We start from the raw sequence: 27469 nt of genomic DNA on the forward strand, positions 1-27469 counted from the left end.
GAAGGAAGGAAGGAAGGAAGGAAGGAAGGAAGGAAGGAAGGAAGGAAATAAATAAATGAGGGCATAAGAAAACAGAGCAAGTTGTGTGTACTTTATGCTCAGTGTGATGAAATAAATCACTGTAGAGGGGACTGGACAAGGGGAGTAGGAGGTGAGCCACAGGAGGCTTGGTTGTTCGGATTCTCTGGGTCTTCAGAGATAATGACATTCTTTCCTTCTAGATATAGGGAAGAGCCTTCAGGAGTGAGTCTGATAACCTACTTTGGAAGAACGTAAGAATTCTTCATGTTGGTAGAAGTGGGTTACTTCAGATGTTCCCTTCAGTACAAGTGTGTGCGACATAACATGGCCTAAGTAAGCCCCACCAGAGGAGAGTCAGAGGAGGACTGAGAAGGAGCTGTTGCTGCCATCTGACAAGAGGAAATATGCTGGAGTCCTAGAGACTGAAAGTACATTTTACCAAGCTTAAGAGTTAGTAAGAATTAAAGAAAAAGACAAATGTCCTGAGAAGTTTGGTTGTGAAGGGAAGCAAGTAACTTATCTGGGGAAAAATGTGTAGCAGTAAGGGTTTACATTTTGCATATTGTCACATATGCATGTTTCTAGACTCATACACAATTTTGAAAGCATGGACCACAGTGTCTCATAATCTCATCTCTAATCCTCTTGTACAGATGAGCAGCCAATGAATGTGCATGTCTGTTGAATATATAAGTCACAACCTTCTAACTGTCAGCATAAATGGCTTGATTTTTTAAAATCTAGTCCTGAGAGTGAGACTAACTTCAAAAATGTATATACTTACTATTACAGTTTTAAAGTGATGTGTTTGGATATTATATTGACAAGGGGTCAGTTTGTGATGGTTAATCTTAATTGTCAGCTGGCCTGCATTTAGAATCACTTAGGAGACAGATTTCTGGACCTGTCTGTGAGGATTTCTTCAGAGAAGTTTAACTGAGTGAGAGGAGGCTAGTGCTGAATGCAGGTAGCTTGCGCGAGGGTCTGGAACCTGGGACTGAATAGGAGGGAGGAAGGAGAAAGCCTGTGGAGTACCAGTATCAGCACCAGCTGCTTTCTGACTGGGTGGGCACAGTAGGACCAAGGCCTCATGCTCCCACGGCTGTGCCTTTCCCAGCATCCCAGACTGTATCTCCTCAAACAGTGAGCCAAAAAGAAATCCTCGTCCTTCCTCTCTGAGTTGCATGTTAGGTGTTTGGTCACAGTGAATAGAAAAGCAATGCACAGACTTATTTAGCAAGAGCCACTTTTGCCTTCCGTAGCCTGACATTGGCAGGCGATGGTACACTGTAGTGCCTTCCACAGAAACACATGATCACCTGTATTTGTTTTGAAACGGAGACACCTTTTAACCGTCAAGTATGAAGGGAATTTCAAGTGATAGGGGAAACGAACCATCTGTTCCTGTTGGAGAAGGGAGGTGTCATTGAGCTTATCAACTTCCTGACAGCTCTCTGAGCACAGCCTCATTTGTAAGGGAAAACACATCAGAGTGCAGTCGGTTGTCTTGTTTACAAGCTTGCATGGTGGAAATTGGAAAAAATATAAAAATAACTAAGTAATTTGTCAATAACAGCACTTAAATGTTTTAAGATGCAAGTTTAATTTTTTCTAGGGCATAAAGATGCCCGTCTTCATTTTCTCTGTAGTAGACCGTGTGATTTTTACAGGATGAAGCACCTTCCCTTGGAAGGTCTCAGATGCTTCTGTGCCTTCTGGTCTCTGTGGTTAGTATACTGCTATTGTACACTGCATTTTAAAACACTTTCTATATAATTATCTCACAATGGAAGGGTAAATATAAATATGGAAAACAACTGTCCAAAATGGGGTACATACCGAATTATCTTTTAAAATCACTTAATTAAAAATATTCTTAAATATACCCATAAGGATTGATAACAAGAAAGTAAAAAAGAAGAAATGTAAATCAGGTTTTCCTAGATAAATATAATAACATTGCATCATGTCTGCCTCATTTGAAAGTTGGTTCTTTTTAACACTTAGTCCTTTCTACCCAGGAACCCAGGTATGTTGTGAATGTCAACTTTCAACAAAGAGAAAACTTACATTCTATTCAGTCATTGTTACTTTGCAGTTGACAAACCAAATAAATAAATTAATTAATTAATAGTAAAATAATAATAATAATAATAATAAAGTTCTAGCATTAGCTTATGTCTCCTTGAAATTAATCTCATTTGTGTAGATACCAGTAGTCTGTTTCATCCAAGTCCCTTGGCCAAGGACCATTGGTTAACTAGCTGGGCACTTACTATATTGGGATTGCATATTTGTGTTATTGTTATAGGAAGAAATGGATCCAGATTTTATGGTGTGTCAAGCTTTTACAATTTTGAGTGCCTTGAGAAAAGCAGCATGATATCTTGACGATAACATATATAGGTGAGGGTCTCTTATGTAAGCTTCATTGGCTTCCTGATCAATTTACCTGTCCTGGGGGAGTGAAAATTCTTCCCTTCGATTTGAAGGTAAATCATGTGAACACAAAAATCTAAGTAAATCTCAAATCACAGAACTAAAAGTAACAGAGCTAGCTGATCTCAACCTCTGATTCCAGAACCCAAAACAGTACTGGAGAGTGCTGGAGAGTAGAAAGAAGGCTCTAGCCTGTCTATTATAGGTACTGTCAACGCCAGAGGAGCTGAGAGACAAGCTTTCGAGTCCTGGCAAGCATTATCAGGCAAGCAGGTCATATGACCAGTTTTTTAAAGAACAGTCGCGAACAGCAGCAGAGGGCCAAGGGGATAGCTAGCTGGGCAGAGCACTTTTTAGTGCCCAAGGATGAGGACTAGAGTTTGGGTTCCCCATACCCAATGTCATTGTGTGTCTAGATGCAGAGGTCAGCCTGTGACGTCAGCCTCCGGAGGCAGAGGGAGAGGATCCCTGGAACAAGCTGGGGTAAGACTAGCCCAAGCAGCAGCAGGCTCTGGGTTCAAGTGAGAGTCCCCGCCTCAGTGTGTAAGGTGGAAAATAGTGAGGAAGACACTTGACGTCAACTTCTGGCCTCCACAAGCACACAAGCACCAGTGTGCCTGCAGGAACACACACACACACACACACACACACACACCATATGACAAAGAAAATGGGATTATTAAGAAGAATGGGAGTAATGGACAATCTACATTTTAAAGTATATGAAATGACTCGGCTATGGCCACACAACATTCCAGAGAGAGACTGTATGGTTGATACTCAATGAACTGAACTTTTGTAAGAAACTAATGACAAGAATCCCAAATACAAGGATATTTAATCACGAGGTAGTAGAAAATACGTCCAGCAAATAAACATTCAAAGTTCAGGAAAACTCAGGGACTAGAGAAAAGGCTCCACAGTTATGAGCACTGGCTGCTTTCCCAGGAAACCCAGGTTCAGTTCCCAGCACCTACATGGCTCAGCTAACAATCATTAAAATTCCAGTTCCAGGGGATCCACTACTTTGTTCTGGCCTCTGTAGGCACCACATGTATGCACAGACAGACATACAGACAGTTGATTTTAAGTTCGAGAAAACGAAGCTTGACAAAATATAGTAACTCTAATGATTCATATGTCAGACCTAGAAGTGACTTTAGTTCTCATGCAAACCATTTCTAGTCTATAGATTAAGGAGAGTGAATGGTATAGGATTTTTTTTCCAGAATGCAAATAGTTCTAGAGCAGGTAAGGCAAACCATCTTGGGGCGGTTTGATGGTTATAAGCCCACACTTGAATGCTTCAGCACTTGGTTTGAAATCATGGCTTTTTATACCAGTTGTTAGGCATTGAACACATTATGAAACATCTTTGAATGTACTCTATTTTCTAATTTGTTAGAATGGAGATGATACTTGTCAGAAACTTACAAGAATTGAAAACAGGGCTAGAGAGATGGCTCAGTAGTTAAGAGCACTTCCTGTTCTTACAGAGATTTCTTATCCCAACACCTACAATAGGTAGCTCGACTACATATAACTCAACTCTAGGGGATTTAATGCCCTCTTGTGGCCTTGGTGGGCACGTGATCATGGGTGATTTACACAGACACACACATACACACTAAAAAAAGGAAAAAGAAAATATATGCTAAGGATTTAGAATATTGTCTTGTTAATGTAAGTGCTTATAAACATTTCCATCATTAAAAGCTCTAGTCTGATGCTATATTCAATATTCTCTATAGTGGTTTTGGGACCCTATTTGTACCTTAGTTTGCTTGGATAGTGGAAGACCCTTAGCTAGAGTAGCCAGCTGTTTTTTTCTAATAATCATATCAAATAATCCCTTTTACTACAAATATCAGCCGAGCTTTAGAAAAACTCTTCCCGTTCCATGTGAGCATCTGTCAGAGGCTTTGCAGTTGTGCACTGAATGGTTTTTAATACTTTTGAGCTATGACACCAATTGAAAGGAAATCATCTCATCTTTAAAACGTACTTAATATGATCTTCTGTCATTTGTGGTTTTGCTTTCATAAGGAAAGGTAACAAACATTTTATTCCTATATATACATATATTCTTACTTATCTCACTTTAAGAGAGGTAGTAGAGAAGTCTCTTGATATATACAGATATAGAAATAGAGCTATAGAGCTATAGAGATATAAAATTTGGTATGTGTGATATGTGTGAGTGGGGGCATGCACATGTGTTTTCGTTTGTTGCGTGTTTACTATTCCTCAGTTCAACTTTAAGGACATTGATCCACATCTGTTTTAAAACTCATTAGGTAGTGTAACGTAGCCTCTGATATCAGATACTGCTATTAGAAATGAGTTTAAGAGTAGAAATGTGAAGTAGTAATCTTGTACCGTTTCATGTTTTAGTGAAACCAGAAATTTATGTTCCTTCTATGAACTGCAAAAATCCAGTGTTGTATGTGAAGGACCAGCCTTGCAGGATAGACAGGGTTTGATGAGGGGGGGAGGGGGTGGTGCGGGGGGGGGGGTCATAAAAGCTTAACACTCTAAACCAAGGAGCAGAACATACTAACGACACTCAACTTTTTTTTTTCTTTCTTTTTATCTCATGTCAGACGGGTAATGTGCCCACGTCATAACAAGGTTTATAGGTGGCACATATCACACAATGGCATGAACACCCAATCATCGTACTTTATGAACCAGAAAGGTTACACTCAGCTTCTTTCCAGGGCTGGTTGTAGGGCATGTGAGTTTGATGACAGTTGTGTTCTCTTCATTCAGGGGTGTTACCAAGCAGCACCGCAAACTCTGAGCTGAAACAGAACCTTAAAGACAGCTCTTGGGAATGCTCTGCAACGGGGTTCCCTTAGCAGGAAATAAAAAGGGGGGAAGTGTATTTGAGAGAGAAGCATGAAATTAAATCTAGATTCACACATGCATATTATATCAAAACTAAGAGACTGAAGTCTCGTTTAACATGGATTTACTAAAAAATACTTAGACATATATGGACACTAACAAATGTCAACAAATAGAATTTCCAAAGAAGTAAATCATTAAAGATTACTAGGGATATTGGCAGTCTACCTTGTGTTAGCAGAGTTATATATTAATTAGAGCAAAGGAGAGTAGTTTTAATCACTTCCTTTTATATGAGTGTAAGCTAACATTGACTGTCTATTTCAGGCCAGAGCTTAGGTTTTCATATGTGGGTTATGACCTCTTTCTATACTGCTGGCCTGTGAAGAAGCAGCCTAGAGGACCGGAAGATAGCTGCTCAAGGCCACACATCTCTAAGACTGCCTGACCTGTAGGCACTCGTCTAACCATTCTGTAGTTAATAGCTGGGCCCCTCTGAAAGTGAGATCCAGCAGTCGGCGCAGAAAAATAGCACAGGCTATTAGCATAATGGAACTCTGTAATCTGAAATGACTGATTAGAAGTATCCAAACAAATACCCAACTGAAAATGAAAGTTTAAAGGCCACATTGTCCTTTGCCCTATTTGTGAGGTCTGCGCATGCGCTCGCTCAGTCTCAGCCCCTGAGCTCTGTCCTGCTCACAGCTACTTTCCCGTCAGTCCTAGAACTCACGCATGTCTCTTATAGAATGACATGTCCTCTTTTGCTGCTGCCTGATTTTGTTTTTAAAGGTAATAGAAGAGATAGATGGATAGATAGATAGATAGATAGATAGACAGATAGATGATAGATAGATGTATGTGTATGTATGTATGTCATGGCAAGGTAGGAATTATATAACTGAAAATAGGAAATGAAGCAAGCAAATCAAGCTCCTTGATGGTTACAAAGACAGTACATAGGCACTGCAGAGACAGCTCAGCGGTTAAGATCACTGGGCTCAATTCCAGGCACCCACATGGCAGCTCACAACTGTCTGTGGCTCCAAGATCACCCTCACAGAAGCATACATGCAGGCAAAACACCAATCAGTGTACATAAAAAAATAAATAAATGAATGAATAAACAGAAAGACAGTGCCAGTGTGTGATAGCAACAGTTGCCATTCTTATTGGGAAGGCTTGACAAATGGTTAAGGAGAAAGGAGATCAAGCATATTTTGAGACCAAACACAGTGGTAACCATGAGTAAAGAATATAATATTCCCTAAATATTCAACAAAATTTAAGGAAAACAAGCAAAGGAGTAAGCAGGAAGAAACACAAACATCAGAAAGATACAAGACAATACACACAAAGTCTGTGACAGATTTGTGGAGAAGTAAACTGTGACTCCCACGGTGCTGAATGTGCTCAGCTCATCTACTAGGAACTTAAAAATCACTTTTGGCTCTGAGGATGTGGTGCTTAAGATAGTCATTTAGCAGTCTAAAAATGAACGGCAGAAAAATGTGCAGAAAGGTAAGAAATAAGAAAGTAGGTGTTGCTCTCCTGTCAATTTGATAATAATTCAAGCTGGAAGGACAAAGGACAGTGTTAAATGTTAAAAGCCACAATTCATAACCAATAGAGAAACATACGGGGCCTCCTAAACCAAATAACCCAAATACCCACATTTAAAAGCAACAGCTCCTGATGGATGGTGGTTCAGGGATGCTATTAGAGAAATAGCCTGTTACCAATAAAGGATTTAAGATGCCACTTTTGGTACAGGATAGATGTAGTGGATAACAGTAAGGAAATATACCAACAATGTGACTTAGAATGCAGAAACGCCAGCCCGCTAGTCTGTACCTGCATCCAGCCTCGCACCTCCATGCCCCCTAGCAGAGAATGAGCCCTCGGGCAACAGTCACAGAAATAGATGGTGCCAACTAAGGCACCGCACACAGCACTGGTCACATGCAGTAAATAAAACTAGAAATTAAGATTGAAAAATACGCTTTCACCTTTGGGAGAAAACAGTCGTGCGTGGGTGTAAGAGGAAGAAGAACATTATAGAATTTCTCTGAAAATACAGTGAAAAGACCATCCGTCAGAACATGCAGGGAATACTTAAAGTACTGGACAAAGAAAGTAATTTATACTTTATATATTTATATATTTATATATTTAGAGAGTGTAAGAATGAGACAGCGAAAGCAAATAAAAGGAATTCAGTGTTCATCCTGAGATGAGGGTGTTTGATTGCCAAAATAGTAGGCCGGAATGGAAACAGTAAAGATAAAGGCAAAAATTAAAAAGAGAGAAAAAAAAACTAAGCCTCATTAGTGCAATAATATTCAGAGCCTGTCTTTCTAAAACCAGTAAAAAATGCTAGCTAAAAAAGAAAACAAATGTCCAAGTAGTACATGGGGCAAATAACCTCTTAAATTTCAAGGCATTTTTAAAACTTGAGACATTCTTGCATACTTCAGATAGTTTAAAGAGTTTTCGTTAGATGAATACTGTATAAGGAAAATAAAATATGTGCAGCACAGTGGGTTGACTTTGCTAAAAACTAAAGCAATAACTGCAGAACACAGATTGATAACGTGATTGGTTAATGGTGAATGGGGTGGACCTGTATCATGGATAGATACTCTTCTCACCAGGGATTTCAGAAAGAGAGAGGGGGGAGGGAAGAAAGGAGGGAAGGAGAGAGATGGACTGGCTAAATCCAGTTGCAAACACGTTGTTTAATTAAATAAACTTACTTTTAAATACACTAGTATTCACCAGCAAAATGTTAGTGAAGAGTCCTTATTTATGAAATACTTTATCAAGACAGACCTAGTCTTATTGTAAGAAAACCTGCAATGTATGATTTATGCGACGTAGCCCATTTCTACTATGAGAGGAGAAGGAACTTGGGAATAGGAAGGGAGGATAGGAAGGAATAGAAAGGTCTGGGACTTGAGTTGCCTTGATATCTGGGTCTTTCCCATGTGTTACTTATGCCTTGCCTTCTTCCTGTCAATTATTAGTAGAATTTTCCATGCAGTATTTCCGGTCTCTGTGAGGCAGATTTAAGCATCTCATTTCAAATATGATACCAGCTATCCCCAGGGGCTAGCTCTAAACAGGAACATAAAAGTGAGACTTTTCCTGAGTACAGCTCTTCGTTAGTCATTTGAAACTATAGTGTATACTCAACAAAAGGCAAATAAAATTTTAATTTCTATGTTTAATCATTTTTTATGGAAATGGAAATTTTGCTAGTATACTTTATTTTTAATGCAGTTTTAGATATCCAAGCATACAGACATGCTGAAGTACATGGCCATCTCTGCTCCTTAGCACGACACACACTGATCTAACATAGAGCTACACTTAAGCAGGCATGTGATTTCCTAGTATTTTTTTTTTATTGAGAAACTATTTTGAGTTAGCATGGCTCAGATTTGCAAAATAATATTTTGACTATTTCGCTTTGACTAAAGACAAAAAAAACTATTATCAGTATTGAAGTAGCAGTACACTTGCTTCCTTTAATGAATTGAACTGCAGTTCAGACGTTCCTTGGATGTATTCTGTGTTGAACAAACACACTATGAGTAATTAAAACAATTTTCTGGCTATTGAAATCATGATAGAAGTTCTAAGGAGGACTGTTGCTGTGTGCTGTTGGATTGGAACTGGCTGGCCTGTGAGTATACACACTGATGCTGTCATGTGTCAGGACATGAATGTAGATATTACTGACCACATGCATGGGTTTCTGGCTCTCCTAGCCATCCAGAGACCCTGGAAAAAGGCACATTTAACAGAGCTAATCACAACTACAACTTAGGTTTTAGAATCTGCCTGCCGTAGAACCATAGCCCTTAGAGAAGTGACTGATTTCCGTACTTCCATGGAAACGTAGAACATGGGCTAGAATACCTTGTTGATAGAAGAAAGCAAGAAAAGTATTGATTAAGTAGTTAGTTGGACGCATGCTCAGAAGAAGCTTGGGGCCTTCCACTGGCTGCATCAAAGGCAAGTTGAGTAAGGAAATAAACAATGAGAGTAGCAGATGGCCTTGATCTACTTCTGCTGCTCCAACAGTTCCCGAAGCTGGGTATTTTGTATGATACGTGTGTAGTGCTCATAGTGTGAGGGGATAAAGTGTACAATCAGGGGGCCAGTGGGTTCAAGGTCTGTTAGAGTGTCTTTCTGGTTTAAGATGGTCCTTTGTTGTTGCACCCTTCCAAAGGCAACCTAACTCCGCAAAAGGTGCAAAGACTAACTCTCGTAACAGACTGTAAAGGCTTTGGTAAGAGTTCACAGCCACAGCTGGAGAGGCTGTGAAGTGGTGTAGCTTCTTTGCAAAAATAGTCTTCTGGCTCCTCAATAAGTGAGAGTTAGTATCTGACCTTCTAATCCCTTCCACTCCTGGGGATACGCACAAGAGAATCCAATGTGGGTGCCCACCAAGACTCATCCATGACTGTGCATGGCATCAGCGTCTGTGATAGGTACAAAGGCGAAGCAGCTTTCCATCGGCTGCTCAAGACATAAATGAAAGGGGGTCCATCCATACCGTGGAGCCCTGTGTAGCAGGAAAAATAAATTAAAGCACAGTGTAGCATAGATGAACCTGGGAAGCATTGTGTTGCTTGAAAGAAGGCGATCATGGAGGATCGTGCTGTGCAGAACAGATGTCTCCAAAGACATATGGCGAAGTAGTGACTGACTCCTAGTACTGAGGGAATGGGGCATGGGTGTAGGTAAGGATGGGATGGTAATATGAGTGGGTCCTTCCAGGGGTTAAATAAGTGATCTATGCTTAATTTAGGCATTGGTGTAAAATATATAAGACACTTTAAGCTCAGCGAGTAAGCCATATGTAAATATTCCTAGGCATAATCTGCCAATGTTTTTATCCTGCATGTCAATAAATGCTGTTGTTAGGAACTACTTGTGAAATATTTTTTTAAAGTATGATTCATGTTGGATAGACAAAATGTATGAAATCATGTATTTGCTCTGTATTCAGTATTACTAATTAGCACAGTAGCAACGCATGTTAGAATCATTGAACATTAAAGTATTATGGCCAGAATTAGTCTTCTTTATTTGGTGTACATAATATATTGCTTGCGCATATGCCTAGTACTCACAGAGGCGGGATGTGGGTCCTCTGGAATTGAAATACAGATGGTTGTGCAGTGTGCATGTGCATGCTGGGTTCTCTGCAAGAGAGATGTGCATGCTTAACCAAGAGGCCATCACTCAAGTCCCCCAGAATTACTCTCAAAGTCCTGTCTTACTGAGGAAGGGAAGCTGACTATGGATGCACACATGACAGACAGCTGAGAGTGACTGGGGGCATTACTGCATGATGGTGGTGTTTGCCTACTCTTGTTCTGTCAGTTTTTAGAGACAAAAATCTCTCTTTTTCTGTCACTTAGCTCAGAATCTCAGGAAGTGATTCATGACGTATGAGGAGGAAGAAAGTTAGCCTAATTCTTAACGTCTCCAAAGCAAGAAGGCAGCATAAAGGCAGTTAGTCTGGCTAGAACTGGGGCTGTGAGGAAAAGCTTTAAAATAGAGATTCTTGACATAATAAAAGCTTTGTAATAATGCCTTTAGGGGAAAACGTAGGATTTAATCACAGATCTCCACATTTTAATTCATTTTTCTCACATTTTAACAACAACAACAAAAAAGCTTTTCAGGAGATATGGATCAATTATTCATCACATTTAGCTGAATAAGATAAATTGCCAAAGTTGAAATGGCAAATACATCTATGTTTCCTCTTTTTTGTCCTTCAGCCATTCTGTTGTGCTGCTAGGAAGGTGGTAATGATTTCTCCAGTGAACGTGTAGAGGTGATTCTTCACAGTTTTAATGAGCTCAGTCAGCATGGCACGCAGCTTTTGTCTTTAGCCTTGTTTATTATTTCGGCTTTCAGAACTGAATTCGTCAAGGCGCCAATAGAGAAATGATTACCACAGACACCCTGGGCAGAGTAAACTAGACGTTAGTGTTATTTGAAGGAGCAGTAGCACCTCTGTACACTGACATTCTATATGATGTTCCCAAACTGAAGTAGGAGGAGCAAGTCTCTGTCACCACCCATTGCTACCTCTCGTTTTACAGAAGCATCTCCTTCCTTTGACTGGACCACTTCATTATCAGCATTTCTGGGGCACCTTCTGGGTCTAAACACCCAAGTTACTTAGGATCACTGTTGACTGGTCATATAGGAAAAATGGTCCTTTGAGGCTTTTCAGGGAGAACCTAACCAGGCAGCTGATGTTTTATAGGCAAGATGGATCAGCAGTGTGTTTCTATAAATCAGAAATTGGGAAATGGAAATATAATAATCATAGGATTGAACCGTCTGTTTTTTTAAACTGGCCTTGTAAATATCTTTTATTATCATTTGAATGACTTCATGAGCAAAACAGAATCTTAGATTTAGTACTTAGATAACTGATGAAAGAAAGAAAGGAAGGAAGGAAGGAAGGAAGGAAGGAAGGAAGAAAGGAAGGAAGAAAGATAGATACCACTAAAGATTTTGAAAACTGGGAAATCCATTCATCAGCAACTAATTTTCCATGCACTATTTTCTGGCAGGTAACAAATCACAAGACAGTGGCATAGCAGAGATGGAAGAGCTACCTGTCCCACATAACATCAAAATAAATAACATCACATGTGACTCCTTCAAGATCTCATGGGAGATGGACTCCAAGTCAAAGGACCGCATCACACACTACTTCATTGACCTCAACAAGAAAGAGAACAAGAACTCCAACAAGTTTAAACACAAGGTAAGCCCGGGAGGACTTAGGCCATTTCATCTGGAAGACATTTTAAGAGAAAGAATAAATTCAGTGAAGAAGAATCACAATTCTGGGTGATTTAAAACATTATCCCCATCATGAATTCTTGAGGAAAATGAAATGCCACGTAACAGGGTAACGCATGACTATATGCAGAGATAGAAATCTACAGTAAACTCATTAGAGGAAATTGGTCCTGTGCTATAAGGATACTTCAGGAGAGAATCCATTCGGAGTCATTTATGTTAAAAGCTATGCAAATGAAACTGGCTTGGAGAGGGCAGTGGAGTTGGGAGCAGAAAGGAAGGCTGTCCCCAATTCACAGTTCAGTTATTCTGTGTAGAGAAGAATAGCTAAATTGTTTACCTAGCTGTAAAGATCCTTCCATAGAGGCAGAAGAATGCTGTAAGCTCTCTATAGCTTTCTACTGAAGCACATACATCCCTCCCTGAGTCAAACTGGTTGGCTTAGAAACTTGTGTGGAGTTGTTTAAACACTTTAGGCCTGAAAATATGCCCTAATATTAGTGGGGAGGTTGTTTCATTTACTAAGCCTCACATGTGGTAAATTTCCCTGCTGTCTCTGCTGTCATTCACCCCCTGTGATATGGGAAGCTCTTCCTCCAGATGTGGCAGTTAGCAAGAACCAGTACCTGGCCCCAGTGTTTCTCCTCTGCTTCATTGCTTTTACTGACAATGAAAACAGACAAAAAGCCAGTCTTTGGAAAAGACAGTGCTACTCAATTTTAACTTGGGAAACTTCTATACATCTTAGATTTCCCAAAATTGTTGCCTTTCACAGTGTGGATGCTCACACAAACTAAATATAAGGAGGAATTTACGTACTGCAGAAAAGTGTGAAAGAAAGAACGAGAAAGAAAGAACGGCAGTCATTATTATCAAATTTCAGTTCTCATCGTGGGTACTCTCTTTGCTGGCATTGGCCTTCTTGAAGCATCTTTGATATGCTTACCATTAAATACTGAATACTTCAATGCTTGACTCTACTTCACCCATTCCACAGCTTTGGAAATGTAGTGTGTGTTCAGCCTGCAGGTTAACTTGTTAATCGCTGCTTGAAAAGACCTAGCCTTTTCTCAGACACGTAGACACCATACTTGCAGGAAAGTTCCCTAATCTTTATGTGAAATGGATTTGTCTCTTTTAATATTTACTTTGAAAGCAGTCTCTCCTTTACATATAAAATATTTAGTAATGAACCTCTCTAGTAAAATTATCAAGCAATAAAAATCAAGCAAATATATTTTAACTTAATAGACATTAAATCAATAAATCTTGGTTCTTTTGTCTTTTTTTTTAAATTTGCTTTGAGGAAGATAGCTCAGAGGGAAACTGCATGTTATAAATAATGGCAATTGGGTTAAAAGTCCTTTTCTGTTTTTGAACTGTAGGATATTAAGCCTATCTCTTGGTCTTCCTGGCTTAATTTCTGCATATGGAGAAAGTTTAAATATAAAAATTATTGGGTGTTCTTAAACAGGAGCCCTCCTCTTAGCCAGGAGTTGAGGTTCCTCCCTGTTGTTCATAGTTGAAAGTCCTGCTTTAATAGCCTTCTGTTGCCCTATTTCTTCCTGCCCTACTTGTTCCTCCCTTTATTTGTTCCCACCTCTTCTTCCTTCCTTTTTTGCTTCTTCCTAGGATGTTCCAACAAAATTGGTGGCCAAAGCTGTTCCCTTGCCAATGACTGTTCGTGGACACTGGTTTTTGAGCCCAAGGACTGAGTACACAGTAGCGGTGCAGACTGCCTCAAAACAAGTTGATGGTGATTACGTCGTGTCTGAATGGAGTGAGATTATAGAATTCTGTACAGCAGGTAAGGGGGCTGTGGTTTATATCAATTAATGTTCTTGGGAGGGTAGTCTTCAGCATGGACTCTATGTACCTACAAGGTGAGTGACTACCGCATCGGAGAGGGTGCTGTTTTGCAATAGGGACAAAGAAACTCCTATTGGTTGGGTGGAACTGAGATCCTCAGGCAAGCATCTTGAGGGATGGACTCGGACTGCCTTTTTGCTGCATTATAAGTTTCTTCAAAGTGAAAGCTCTGCAAGTAAAACCTGATGTAATTTCTGAGTCAACTCAACATTCTTGGAGCCTCATACTTCAAAGAGGGCATTGATTGTTGTAGATACTGAAGGGAACAAACCAGAAACAGCATTTAGGTTACAGACAGACCTCAGTAACTACCCAGCAAAACTGTTCTGCTGTTTTTACCTAAGTGCCAGAAGGGCTTGAAAAAGCTCTCCACAAACTCTTGTCTTGTTTGCATACCTTCGCTTCATTAAACATCCTAAGTACTCATTTGGTCTGGAGAATCCTGCTGTGGAGAGTCTGTCCTCTGATAAGACCGATCATATTCATTTGAGTTGTCCAGTATTCTCTTGGGAATGCTGACTGTCCTTCTTCCTGCTCGATTACACAGTCATAGGACACACGTTTATTGGTGTCCTTGAGACATTTTGTCATTGTCTCTTTTCTAGCTCAGGATGGGGCTTTACTGCTTCCTCTTTACCTGGGTGACTTTTTCCTATTTAAAAAAATAAACTGTGGTGAAGGCTGGGGAGATGGCTGAGATACTAAAGTGCTTGCCTTACAAGCATGGAGGCCTGACTTAGATCCCAGAAGCCATTTTAAAAAGCCAGGCGTGCTGGCACATGCTTGTAACCCCAGCTCTGGAATAGCAAAGGCAGGCAGTTCCCACGGACTTGGTAGCCAAGCAGTCTAGCTTCTTGGAAAGCACTAGGTCACTGAAAGACCCTGCCTCAAAAAATAAGGTGGGTGGCACTTGAAGTGACCTCTGACCTCCACACTGTGCACATACACGCACCCAGATACACACAGAAAAAAAAAATAGAGAGACTGTTGAACATGAAAGAGCTTGTAGAAAAAAAATCATAGAAAATAATGGGATGGTCTGTTTCCAGGTTGCTTAGCAACTTCCCCATCTGTGGGAATGTTCAGATAAGCCCCCAACCCCTTCATATGTGGCCTCACACCTGCATTCCTTTAGATGCTATTCTGGAGTGCCCACTACTTATCCTGGTATCTATTGTTATATGAAACCCAGTATAAAACTCTTAAGAGCAAGTTCTATGGCTGAAATCCTGTCTCATTCTGGTTTCATCTTCATGCCTCTTTGTTTACGCCTTGAAGAAGCTGGTAGGAATTTTTAACACTCTCGACTGCTAAAGATTTCAGTGTCTGAGAGCAAGGTAAAAAAAAAATTCTTGCGTGTACCATATTTTTTATATTTCTCTTTATCTTGTGGATTATAAGATCCACCATTTTAATGTGTCATGAAGAAAAACTGCCAATTAAAAGATGGTTAGACGATATCAGAGATGTTAAAACGTAAATACATATTTTAGGATAGATTAAGGATAATCAGGATAGTTCACTAGTCAGCAGTGAAATAGCTAAAGACGCCTGCGTTGAATTAACAGCAAGCAGAAGGGCTCTCCCCTGGAGATAGTTTTCCTTTGTTTGCTGTACTATGTTAGAATGACTTTCCCTCTCTGAAATCTACCTCACCTTTAGTCCTTTCCTGAATCCCTCTTTATTTATTGTTATATCACCCAACAAGGGACGTTTAAGTCAGACATACACACATGTTCTCTTTGCCCATTATATTGTTGATTGTATATCCACAGCCCCAGCATCTAAACTGGAATGCTCTGAAATCTGATACTTTTAAAAATATGTCTATATGAGTGCCTGCATAGATGTCTGAGCTTCCTGGTGTTGGGCAGTGGGGGATAGAGACAGAAAAGGTTAGCAGGTTCCCAAAAAGAAAATCCTTGGCAACTCTCTCTCTCTCTCTCTCTCTCTCACACACACACACACACACACACACACACACACACACACACACACACACACTGATGCCTAAGCTGTCATATGATGCACTGTTTTTACTTCCGGAGATAAAAAGCACGAAACCCATCTTTTCAGAGCGATCTCGTATTGCTTTCTCACTTCTCCTGCATCCCCTAACTTCTGTGAGGAGTTAGGAAGTTAAGCAATGACTGCCAGCCTTTAACTGCTCCACGGTATTTCTCTATACTTTACTTTTTCGTATTTTCATAGTTAAAAGTGAAGGGGACATGCTGCTCAGGCTTCTCAACTAACTAAGGACCACTTCATTTAAGTTTTATCAATGCCCTTGAGTCTGAATTTTGAGAAAGCTGTTTGAAATAATTGTCTTTGATACTGTGACTTAGGCACTGTGCAAGGTATTGGAAATAGAATAGACTATAGTCTCACGGGCTAACCAGTCTCTAGTCTATAACAACCCAACACCATTAAAAAAAAAAAAAATAAAAAAAAAAAAAAAAGATGGTCTTGTTTATATTTCTCTTCCTTTAGACCGTGAGTTCTTCAAAGAGAATCATGTAACTGTAGTCATTTAGCCTTGCTATCTAATGGTGCATTTGTTTGGTACATTGCAAGCTCTAAAAGAAATCAGTCCCGTGCACCAGTTTAACTAGGTTGGGCTTTGACTAATCCTTACATATCAGAATGTTTTCCTTATTTTTTGATGTAGGAGTTTGACAGTAATTCTCAATGTTTGATCTTTTGTCCTCTGTCTAGCTGAAGTTTAAATCCCAAATAGCCCCACTATTTCCAAGATGAATTCACAATCTTGAGTTTGGCATGCGTAAGCCCTAGAAAACTAGTGGAAAGGTGATAATTTTTTAAATCAGTCTCTCAGTTATGAGTTAAGAACCATAAAGATGTCAAAAGTGTGGTTGGGATGTGAAAACATGCCTTGAGAGCCATCATAGGACCAGGCTGTATCCAAACATCAACATTTTAAAAACATTTTAAAAACAAAAGGTAATCAAAACTAAGTACGCTGAGGGCTGCATTGTAGCTGGAGACCATCAAGTAGGATCCAGAGGCCTAGTCTTGAAGTCGACAGCTGTGAGAACTGTTGTACTTTGGCCCATTGCAGTTTCTGCCCCAGTAAAATGGCTGTACTGACCTTGTCAACCTCAGGCAGTTCTTAGCTCTGGTTTTGTGCTAGGCTGTCCTTCGGAGTGTGAGGTGCCTTGACTCACTGTATCAGCTGATAGGTACCAGTGCTGAGGAGTGCTGCTAGCTTAGGAAACCCTGGTGAACGATATTGTTTCAGGGTCTTTAAAACTTGAAAGAGTAAAAAAAAAAAAAAAGCACACAAATATTTTAGGAAATAACCATGAACCATAGCAAAAAAAAGTCTGTGTAGAAATAAAAATAAGCCAAAGAAAGATGATGAATTTTTTTTTTTTTTTTTTTTTGGTTTGGTTTTTCAAGACAGGGTTTCTCTGTGTAGCCCTGGCTGTCCTGGAACTCACTCTATAGACCAGGCTAGCCTTGAACTCTTGAACTCAGAAATCCACCTGCCTCTGCCTCCCAAGTGCTGGGATTAAAGGCGTGCGCCACCACCGCCCGGCGATGAATTTTTTTATAAGTTCTTATTTTACAAAGTTGAATTCCCTAAATATGTATTCATCTGATTTATCGAGTATGTGGATGACACTTCTGTATTGCTTAATATGACACTTTTAAATTTTTTTAGATTACTCCAAAGTTCATCTAACACAGCTGCTGGAGAAGGCTGACGTGATTGCAGGACGCATGCTTAAGTTCTCTGTTTTCTATCGGAACCAGCACAAAGAGTATTTTGACTATGTTAGGTAAGAATCACCAGTATCTATGTGCTTAGCTATCTTGATTTCATATATGTCTGTACAGCACATTCTTGCAGAGGCCAGAGAGGGCGTTGGGTCGCCTGGAACTGGAGTTACAGATGGGTGTGAGTCAACATGTGAGCTGGGAATCCAAAAGAAGATTCTTTGGAATTGGAGCAAGTGTTGTAATCTGCTGAGCAATCTCCCCAGCCCTGGGAGACAAAGGCTTTGAAAATGACACATTCTGATGGTTCTGAACTTCGGCACCAATGCACATAATCTGCTTTGTTTTGAAGCCTGAGCCTGCGTGTGGTGCCTCAAGCTTATAGTAGTAGCATTTGAGAGGCAAGAAGGTCACCATGAATTCTAGCTCAGTTTAGGGTGCTGCCAAGGGACCCGGATCAATATAAAAACAATCAAAACAAATAAGAACCCTAATCCCTTTAGAGTTATAAAGGAGTTTTGTCTTGACATGACTATGTATGGAAAGAATCAGCAAGTTTTGATGGATTTTTTTTTTAAATATTTTTTGGATACTTTCCTTAAATCAAAGTCATGTTTCCAAATGAACTCCAAGCTGTAGAAATGCAAGGAATTGTAGAAGAAGAAGTGTGTTTGGCATATATGTTGTAGAAGGAGTAGACCTTGGTCACTTTTCACCACTGAGGTCATGAGAAGCAGCCTGTGGGAAGAATATTTTGCCTGGCTGCTGCTTTTGGGGCAGAGTCTGTCCAGGAAGATAGGGTAGCAGGCCGCTCTGTGCCACTGAGAACACCAGACAGCCTGGGAGATTGTAGCCTGATAGTTAGACTAAACCCTAAGAGCCTGCCCCAGGGACTCCTACCCCAGCAAGGTTCCACCTGCCAAGGTTCTAGCTCTAATTCAAACAGAGCCATCAGCTGGAGACCAAGTGTCCAAATGCATGAGCCTGAGGGGACGTTTTATGTCTGAACAAAACCAAAGTACTTTGTTGTGCCGTGTGTTTGTATTGTATTTTGATGATAGCAAACGTGTCTGCTTTTTGTATGAAAATCTTATAAATACAGATTTCAGTCCGTTGTTCTAAGTGGCCTAGAGTCTACATGATTCTGAGTGGATGCCATCCACCTAATTTAAAGTGAATGGCAAATTATTGTGCTTGTCAGCCGTTAATTGAGAATGGCTAGTATGTTTAGCATGAACAGTTTTTATGTTCTTAAGCATAAAATTTGGAAACCAAAAAATGTCCACTATTGCTACTGATGTGTTAAGAAACACATCAAAAAAATACAGTGTGAATCAGGTTTTTGGGTTCCTGCCAATTACTACTAAGTGTGGCCACTGGAGGTCAGTATTTCTCTAGGATTTTCTGATTCTTCCATGGGCCAAGGCTTTCCTGTCATATATTTGCTTAATTTGTTCTCATAAATGTTTCCAAAAATTCAAAACAGTCAAAATCTGAGCACCTGGAATGGATGAAGTAATTGTACACATTACATGATTTCATTCCAGTTTACCTGCAGGAAAGATGTTTGTACCAACAATGAAATTTACTTCTGTTTTAATTTCAAAAATAACAGCAGTAAAACCCATGTAACTTGTATCTTGAAGCATTAAATACAAATACCGTTACTAAGGCATAGGTAGAATTCTTCAACACTTTTAAAAGCTTTATTTAAAAAAAAAAAAAAGCCCTCTCTCAGCTGGAGGTGGAGCTCTGGAAGAATGCTTGCCTGGCACACAGTGGTCTAGGTTCCAGCTCCAAGACCACGAATAACAACAACAAAAATACTTCAGTTTTCTATGCAGTGAACTTTAGTAAGGGTATTTACATCCATGGATCTTGATTTGCATTTTAATTAGTAAAGTGTTGTCAGGATACATTTCCTTGATTAGAATCCCTTTAAAATGTTGTCTTCAGAATGCTTGATGAAGGAATCTTACAATTACCTGGTAATCTTTGCAATCATTATAACTGAAAAAGGTGTGGATAAATTCTGACTCGATCCATAAGGGCTGAACTAATTTTCATCTCTTCTAAGAAAGAACTCCAAAATGAGCACACCCTACCCGTCAGTGAAAACGCCTCCTGTGCCCCATCTTGTTCATACTCACTAGGGAGGCTAGGCGCTTCTCTGCCTGATTACATTTTCTTTCTCCTTTCTCTGCCTAGTTGTCAGAGACCCAGAAAGGACAGGAGAGTGGGCTTAGACTTACAGAGCTGGAATAGTCCCACATTTAGCAAATAGCATATGCCTATGAGTTTTTGCTGAGAAACTCCCAAATGGTATAAGGTTCTGAAGAAATTTATGCCAAGGCATATCAGAAACTCCTGAAAACTGAAGAAAATGAAACGAAAATGTTATATTTCAGGTAGTAAGAAAGCAAGTTAGAAAAGACAGAAGTTTTGCTCCTGGATTGCGTTTCTCACCTGGCCTCCCTGTGGCCTGGTGTTTTTTCCTCTAATCTACTTCTTTCATGAGCTCCACTGGATAGTTATCAGGTGATGGAATCAGGGCTTGTTGCTCTTCAGGTCCCCAGCATACCTCATTGTCTCTCAGACTCTGAGAAGCCTAGTGATAGTAAAAACCGAAAACCAAAAACCAAAAACCAAAAACCATTCCTTACTAGAGTACTAGCTTAGACTTTCTATTCTTAAACATACTGGTAAGCAGCCATTGAGAAAAAGAAGAATTGGAAATTTTACAGAGAATCTCCACTCACAAATTAACTGAGACCTCCATTCACTAAAGTGAAAGCATAGCCGAGCTGCTAATGAGACACTGAAGGAACCAGTATATATCAAGATACAGTTTTACTCTTCCTGGGAACAGAAGGGAGTCCAGAGTCAGCCACCAGCAGCATCAGTGGACAGAATCCAGCCTTGCTGAAGCCACAGCATCCTGATACCTGAGGAAGTCAGGAAGACACCCAAGGCTCACCTTTGCTCTACCCTAGATCTTCTGCTGCTTCACACTGGTGGGATTTCACAGTGAGGGAAGACTCAAGGCCCTGGATAATAGAGTCTTGGACCACACAGAAGGCAAGAGAGGTAGACAGTGTGTTTGGGGGCAAATGAGAAGAATTTTGGTGCCGTCATACAAACAGCAAGAGGTAACCTGACAAGCAGGCCTGTGTCTAGACTTCAAATGGCCAAACTATAAGAAGCAAACCCCTTCTATCTGGTCTAAGTGGGTGACACAATTTCTTTCTTTTCAAATAACAAATACAACTGTATAGGCTCTCGAGACAGAAAGAACTGTGAAGCATGGACTCCTGTCTGTTGTGTCTCCCCTCTACTCCCTTTCTCTTGAAAATGTGTTGGGATTTCTTCCATGGTTTAGCTGCACAGAGTTAGGGTCTCTTTTGAAACTAATAAATAAGTATGGTTTTCCAAATTTACCTCAAAAATACACGCTCTAACAGGTTTTTTTTTTTTCTTTCTGCCTGTCTTCTGTGGTGTGAAGGTATAATCCTTGACCTATTGGTCTCTGTGACCAGCAGTGTAGAATGGACATCCTTATGCTGTGATAATTGAAATATAACTGTGTAATAATAACCAGGGCAATAGAAATTTTGTCTTCAGCCAGGTGTAATATCATCCCAGCCCTTGGGATGCTGAGTTGGGAAATTCTGAGTTTGAAACCATCTGGAGATTCAAAGTGAGATCTTGTCTCAGAAGAAGTCTACTTCTTTTAAAAAACTTAATCCTGTTCTGTTCATTCTGAAACTGCTGTGATGTGAATATTTGCTTAACTACATCCTAAATCTTACAGGCTTTCTTTTGCATTCTGTCCTTTTGTTGGCTAAAAGACCCGCTAGGTTCAGAAATTCTATCTATCCTCACGTGTCTTAGCAGCTTGCAATTGTATTCAGTTCATTAAGAATTTTGCTCCAAGGTTTCTGATTGGTTCTTGTGATGGTTTGTATATGCTTGGCCCAATGAGTGGTACTATTAGAAGGTATGGCCCTATTGGAGTAGGTGTGCCCTTATTGGAGTAGGCATGGCACTGTGGGCGTGGGCTTTAAGACCCTACTCCTAGCTACCTGGAAGTCAGTCTTCTCCTAGCAGCCTTCAGATAAAGATGTAGAACTCTCAGCTCCTCCTGCACCATGCCTGCCTGAATGCTGCCACATTCCCGCCTTGATGATAGTGGACTGAACCTCTGAACCTGTAAGCCAGCCCCAATTAATTGTTGTCTGTTGTCCTTATAAGCATTGCCTGAGTCATGGTGTCTGTTCACAGCAGTAAAACCCTAACTAAGACAGTTTTTTTTTTAATATCCTTGGAAACGCTGTTATGACCTAAAATTCTTTCTTCATTGCCTTATATTTATATACTCTGGATTCTCACAAGCTTGTTGAAATCCTCATTTTGAATTGCCTTTCAGATACTTCATAGACTATGGATTGTTTTCCTTTGGAGTTCTATTTCCTTTGCCTTAGTCTGTGCATCTGGTTGTAATTTTATGAAATATCTACTGTAAGAACATGTTTTCACTCATTGACATGTGATTCCGATGGCATACTGAATTTTAGTTAGGTTGGATGCTTTTGACTTTGATCATAAACTGAAAAGTGTAGTCTCCGTGATTTGTCTTGCAATGACGTCCCTGGGATCAGTAGCCAAGGCAACTGTATGACTCCACAGACAGTGTCCCCAGACTCCAGCCTAGCAGTGATATGACTAGAACTTGTCAACAGTTGCAAGGTGCCTCAGGATAAGCACAGCAGACCCCAACAGTTGTGTGACAGCAGCCCCTATCTTCAAACCACAGAATGTGAAGGAGATTCTGGGAATGAAGATGGGAGGTGTCTGGACCTGTAGCAGCAACAGCTCCGTTCTGGAGCCACCAGAGAGGATGGACCTTCTTTGAGTAGACAGCACAGGTTTAAACCAAGTTCTCCTGAGCAGTGTTCATATGTTCAATATTTTCACTATTTCAATAAAAAGTTTTCTTTTTAGTAAAGTCACTTGTGAAACCCACTAAGTACAGATGAAGCCAGTTACACCTGTGAGACTTCTGATTGCAATTCCGTTGTTCAGTCCAGGAAACCCCCAGGTTTGTAGGTCATCTTTATTTTGGGTCTAATCCATGATTAGTGTCAAAAGCTATATTCCCCTTGACTTGGTTATAGCCTGATCTTTCAGACCTTGAACAGTGGGTAGTGACTTTTGTGCTGTTCGAATCTGTAAATCAGTAAAATTACCACGATTGTACTGAGTAGTGGCTATTTCCTTTCCCTGGCAGAGAACACTATGGAAATGCTATGCAGCCATCCATCAAGGATAACAGTGGTAGCCATGGCTCACCCATTAGTGGGAAGCTGGAAGGCATCTTCTTCAGCTGCAGCACTGAGTTCAATACAGGGAAGCCGCCCCAGGATTCACCGTACGGAAGATACAGGTTTGAGATTGCAGCAGACAAACTTTTCAACCCCAATACTAACTTATACTTTGGGGACTTCTACTGTATGTACACTGCTTATCATTATGTGATTCTTGTCATTGCCCCTGTGGGATCGCCAGGAGATGAATTTTGTAAGCAGCGCCTTCCTCAACTAAATTCCAAGGATAATAAGTTTTTGACCTGTACAGAAGAAGATGGGGTCCTGGTGTACCACCACGCCCAGGATGTCATTTTAGAAGTCATTTACACTGACCCTGTGGCTCTTTCCCTGGGCACCGTGGCAGAAATCACTGGTCATCAGCTCATGAGTTTGTCTACTGCAAATGCAAAGAAAGATCCCAGCTGCAAAACCTGTAACATCAGTGTCGGACGCTAACGCCACTTTCATACCCGCCCCCCCCCCCACCCTGTCTTCCCATAGGAGCATTACCCTCTGTTGTACATCCACCATCAGATGTCCCCACTGAAGCATGCATATGCCGCTGTCACCAAAAGCAAACTCTGTCATTCAGAGCCTTTCTGTGTCTCTTCCTGCCCGCCCTTGTCCACCACTTCCAACGATGTCCCCAGGTTGTCCTGACACTTTGTTTGCCTAGATGCTGCAATGCTTTTATGTTTCCTTTATGCCAAACATAACAAGACAGTTATATAGACCGCTTTAGCAAAGTACAAAATAATGGCTTATCAGTGGTGTTTAAATGTGCATCCATTTTAATCTACCGAATAAATATCGGGATAACTCCAAACCGCATGAAAGAGTGTAATTGCAGCATGAGTTAAATCCTAAACCTAGACCTGTCAGCACTTCCGCCTTGTTGTTTGACAGTGTTATTTATGTTATTTATATTAGCTAACAGGAAACAGTTACTGTGCTTTCAACATAATAAATATAATAGAAAAATATTTTATTTGTATGTTGTATAAAATATTTACAATCATATAGAATATAGTTACATTTTAATAGCAATTGTATACATCTCACGAAACCATTTCCCTTATCAAAGATGTAATTTGTAAACCTCAAATAGTTGTGTATCTGTCCTGTTACAAGTAGATGACTTCAATTAAACAAATTTATGAAGGCCATTACTCTGATTCATAAAAGGTTTAAAACAGCAGGTGAATACAGAGAGAACAACACGCCTCTGACATAGTCTGTGTCTAGAATCTGGTTTGGTTTTTTTTTTTTTCCCCACCCAAGCAATATGAAAATCTGAGTTTCTTCAACACCATGCTTAAACATTACAGAAAACAGAAATATGAACAATGTTGATCATGAGAAAAATGTCTACCTGTTACTTGATTTTACAAAAACCAAACCAGTAAGTGTGTGAGTGGAGAAAAAGCAGATACGCTGAATAAAGCAAACAAAAGGTCTCTTGGTGATTTCTAAGTGTTTCACCCTAAGCAGAATGAATGCAGCTCACAAGAAAGCTATTTCACTTTATAAAGTACAGACCTTGGAACATTAAGAAAGATGCATATTCCCAATGGAAAAATAGTTATATAATCTTAGTATAGGAAACAAGAAAATCAGCAATAGTACTATGGTCACATTAGGTTATTACTGCAGACACGTCTATCCAAAATACCTATTTTAATATTTTACTTTAATATAAACATTTTGTCAGTCATAGACAAAGATAATTCACAAAGTACATGCCATCCAAGTGAACTTTGGTAACTGGAAATGTAAATCTTTCAAATAACAGATAAAGTAATGCACTACCTTCATATAGAAATAAGAGATTAGCAGTGACACAGTCGAGTTATTTTTGAGAGTGCTGAATGCCTACAGACTTACAGGACAAGGTAGTGGATGTTGTCTCGCTTAAATGACCTTCTTTCTGTCTGTTTTCCTCCCCTGGATGAAGAGCAGAATTTTTCTTTGTCTCACCAATGTATTTAAACCATGCTCTTTCCATATATCAATAAAATCAATTTTGGGGCCACTACTAAACCTTCCCTAGCAGGTAGCCTGCCTACATGTTATTTTAGGTTTGACAAGTTATTAGACGTTTTTTTGAGACAATTACATTTGACTGGATTTCAGTTTGGCATGGAGGCTAAATGCTTTTTGCCAATCCCAACATTACCTATTATTTCCCTATTTAAATGCCTTCTTGGGCATAATTATACTACCTCTTCCTTCATCAAAACAGCTAATACTATCTCTAAAGTGCTTCCGTTTTCAGTACATCAAAACTACTTAGCAAGAACAGTAGAGGAAACTAATCTTGACTTCATCTTGAGAGGGAAGTGATCAGAGCCGAACCTCAAATAGTTTTGGCCACATCCTGCTTGCTGATGAGGACCTCCAATAGTCTGAGTTTGGCTTTTATGTGCTTGTATTCACAGTACTCGTCTGCCATTGGCATCCTGTCTTCCTTCTGTGGGCTTCTGCAGGAAGGAAGACACAATATATTAGTTGATATTCGAGCCGGCTCGTTAAAGATCCTTTTATAACTGACAGGGGCCTGTGGCTTCCATGTGGCTCTTTTTTAATGGTGCCTTCTTTATGTCCCCTTCGGTCTGGTTTCATTCCATCTCTGTTCCATTTCTGTAAGCAGCAGCACCCTTTGGCCATGTGTTTTTGCAAATATGAGACCCCCATGCCTAAGTACAGAAAGATGGTGCAGGAAAGAAAAAGCAAAGGCTAGAGCCTCTGATACATCGCCTGTCGCTCTTCCTCATACTTCGGGAGTTCCATAATAGTATCCTGGAAATCCTGCAGATATTCAATTATATAAGTAACCCACAAATTCATAGTGGCAAAACCTTCCCGGGAGCTGCCTTGCACGCTGGAAATGTTCCCAAGTTTCCTTGTGGTTAGACCCATTTCTGCTGACGTGTAATAGAATTTCTGAGCTTTCTCTTGGCGAAGTGATCACAAGTCTAAATCGTTTGAAATGAGGCCAGTGGCATGGCTCAGTGGGTAGCAGAGGCGACTGCTACCAAACCTGATGGCCTTAACATGCACATTGCTGTGACAACGAACTGATCCCCCAAGTTGTCCTCTGGCCTCCATACATAGGAACGCATCCACAGTTTAAATTGCAATGGCTCTCTTTCTGCACACTAATTCAAAGGCTGGACATGTTCTAATGCATAGAACCTCGCTTGGTACATGCACAGTCTGAGTGCTCCTGTCTTATTACCATATCACAGTGTCTCTCCATGTATAGAAAATCCATTTACATGGTCCTTTTAGCTCCATAGATGAGTTAAATCTTAGCAGTAAATAGGGAAACAAGACAAGACAAGACTATTTTCTTGCCATCCAACAGAGTCTAGGGTTAAGACGTGAGCACTTTGTTATTCAGATGACATGTTATCACCACAAGACGACATACAGCTTCACTCGGATCAAGCCCGGACATATCTTAAGTAGGTTTAGGCAGTGTAAGTACAATAAAGTAAGCTTTCCCTTGACTGTAGGAGCACAGATAAGTTACAGTCATGGTCCTCTGCATACTCATTCTTAGGTGTATACCGATGAATAGATTTTTATATATCCCCAGTCAATGACTACTACTAAGAACAAGCAGAACAATTAAACCACCGTTATTGCCAAAAGACATGTCAAATAAGACTAATAAATGCCATAGGCAGACTCAGCACACTGGAACCTCCCAGACTCTAATGTACCCTCCGTGTTCAAACAGGTCAAAGTGGAATTTTGAGGGTGGGGAGGTGGGAGTGGGGGGGAGTAGATAGAGGTTACATCCACAGAGAAGAAGGAGGAGGGGTGAGAGGATTAGGGGTTCCGGGGTGGGTGGGGGATGGGGTAAGGGGACAACATAGGAAATGTAAATAAAACATCCAATAAAAAAAAAAAAAAAAAAGTGGAAAGTTTCTTTGGGAAACTCCAAGTGATGGAAAGATCTCTGTGTGTCTTGAACCTAATGAACTCATTTTTGATGCCATGTCTACTTAAAACTCAAAATCCTCAACCCATCGCAGATCTTTCACTGAATGAAAAATTCCCACTGAATTTTCAAGAGGAACCTGAACACAAATCGGACGTGTGCTTAAAGCCCCTAGTGAGCCTGTCACTTTGCTGAGCCACCTGGGGAGCCCATTGCTGGTGGATAGCACAATAGAAAAGCTACCGAGGGTAATGGAGCAAGCATGCTAGGTGGCTGTCTCAAGGTGCTTTTACCACAGTCCCCCCCTCCCTCACAGCAGCCTGTGGGCTGAGAGGAAAGGACAACAAGGCAGGAAAGAAAGGCAGTAGGTGAGTAAGAACCTCTCAGCTCA

At 40.3% G+C, this 27469-nt stretch overlaps 2 protein-coding genes and 1 non-coding gene across 7 annotated transcripts in view; 1 reads left to right on the plus strand and 2 right to left on the minus strand.

Moving 5' to 3' along the window:
• Phyhipl (phytanoyl-CoA 2-hydroxylase interacting protein like) overlaps window positions 1-25165 on the plus strand; it is a 41839-nt gene extending 16674 nt beyond the window's left edge. Inside the window, exons 2-5 of one of the 2 annotated variants that reach the window (XM_028780258.1) lie at window positions 11919-12115; window positions 13786-13960; window positions 17708-17825; window positions 23051-25165. In XM_028780258.1, coding sequence (XP_028636091.1) covers window positions 11919-12115; window positions 13786-13960; window positions 17708-17825; window positions 23051-23585 — 1025 coding nt within the window. In that variant the 3' untranslated portion in view covers window positions 23586-25165. The remainder of the gene's footprint in view (window positions 1-11918; window positions 12116-13785; window positions 13961-17707; window positions 17826-23050) is intronic. The other variant, XM_028780259.1, reaches the window with a different exon arrangement.
• On the minus strand, window positions 5058-5160 carry LOC114631901. Its single transcript, XR_003713020.1, has one exon. It is a non-coding gene; the product is annotated as a small nucleolar RNA U13 (small nucleolar RNA).
• Window positions 24098-27469, minus strand: part of Fam13c (family with sequence similarity 13 member C) — a 113446-nt gene continuing 110074 nt past the window's right edge. For all 4 annotated transcript variants that reach the window (XM_028780256.1, XM_028780255.1, XM_028780254.1 and 1 more), the window contains one exon: window positions 24098-25609. In XM_028780256.1, the coding sequence (XP_028636089.1) occupies window positions 25486-25609 (124 nt within the window). In that variant the 3' untranslated portion in view covers window positions 24098-25485. The remainder of the gene's footprint in view (window positions 25610-27469) is intronic.

Source organism: Grammomys surdaster, unplaced genomic scaffold (assembly GCF_004785775.1).
Source record: "Grammomys surdaster isolate TR1022 unplaced genomic scaffold, NIH_TR_1.0 367, whole genome shotgun sequence".
Classification (NCBI taxonomy): Eukaryota; Metazoa; Chordata; class Mammalia; order Rodentia; family Muridae; genus Grammomys; species Grammomys surdaster.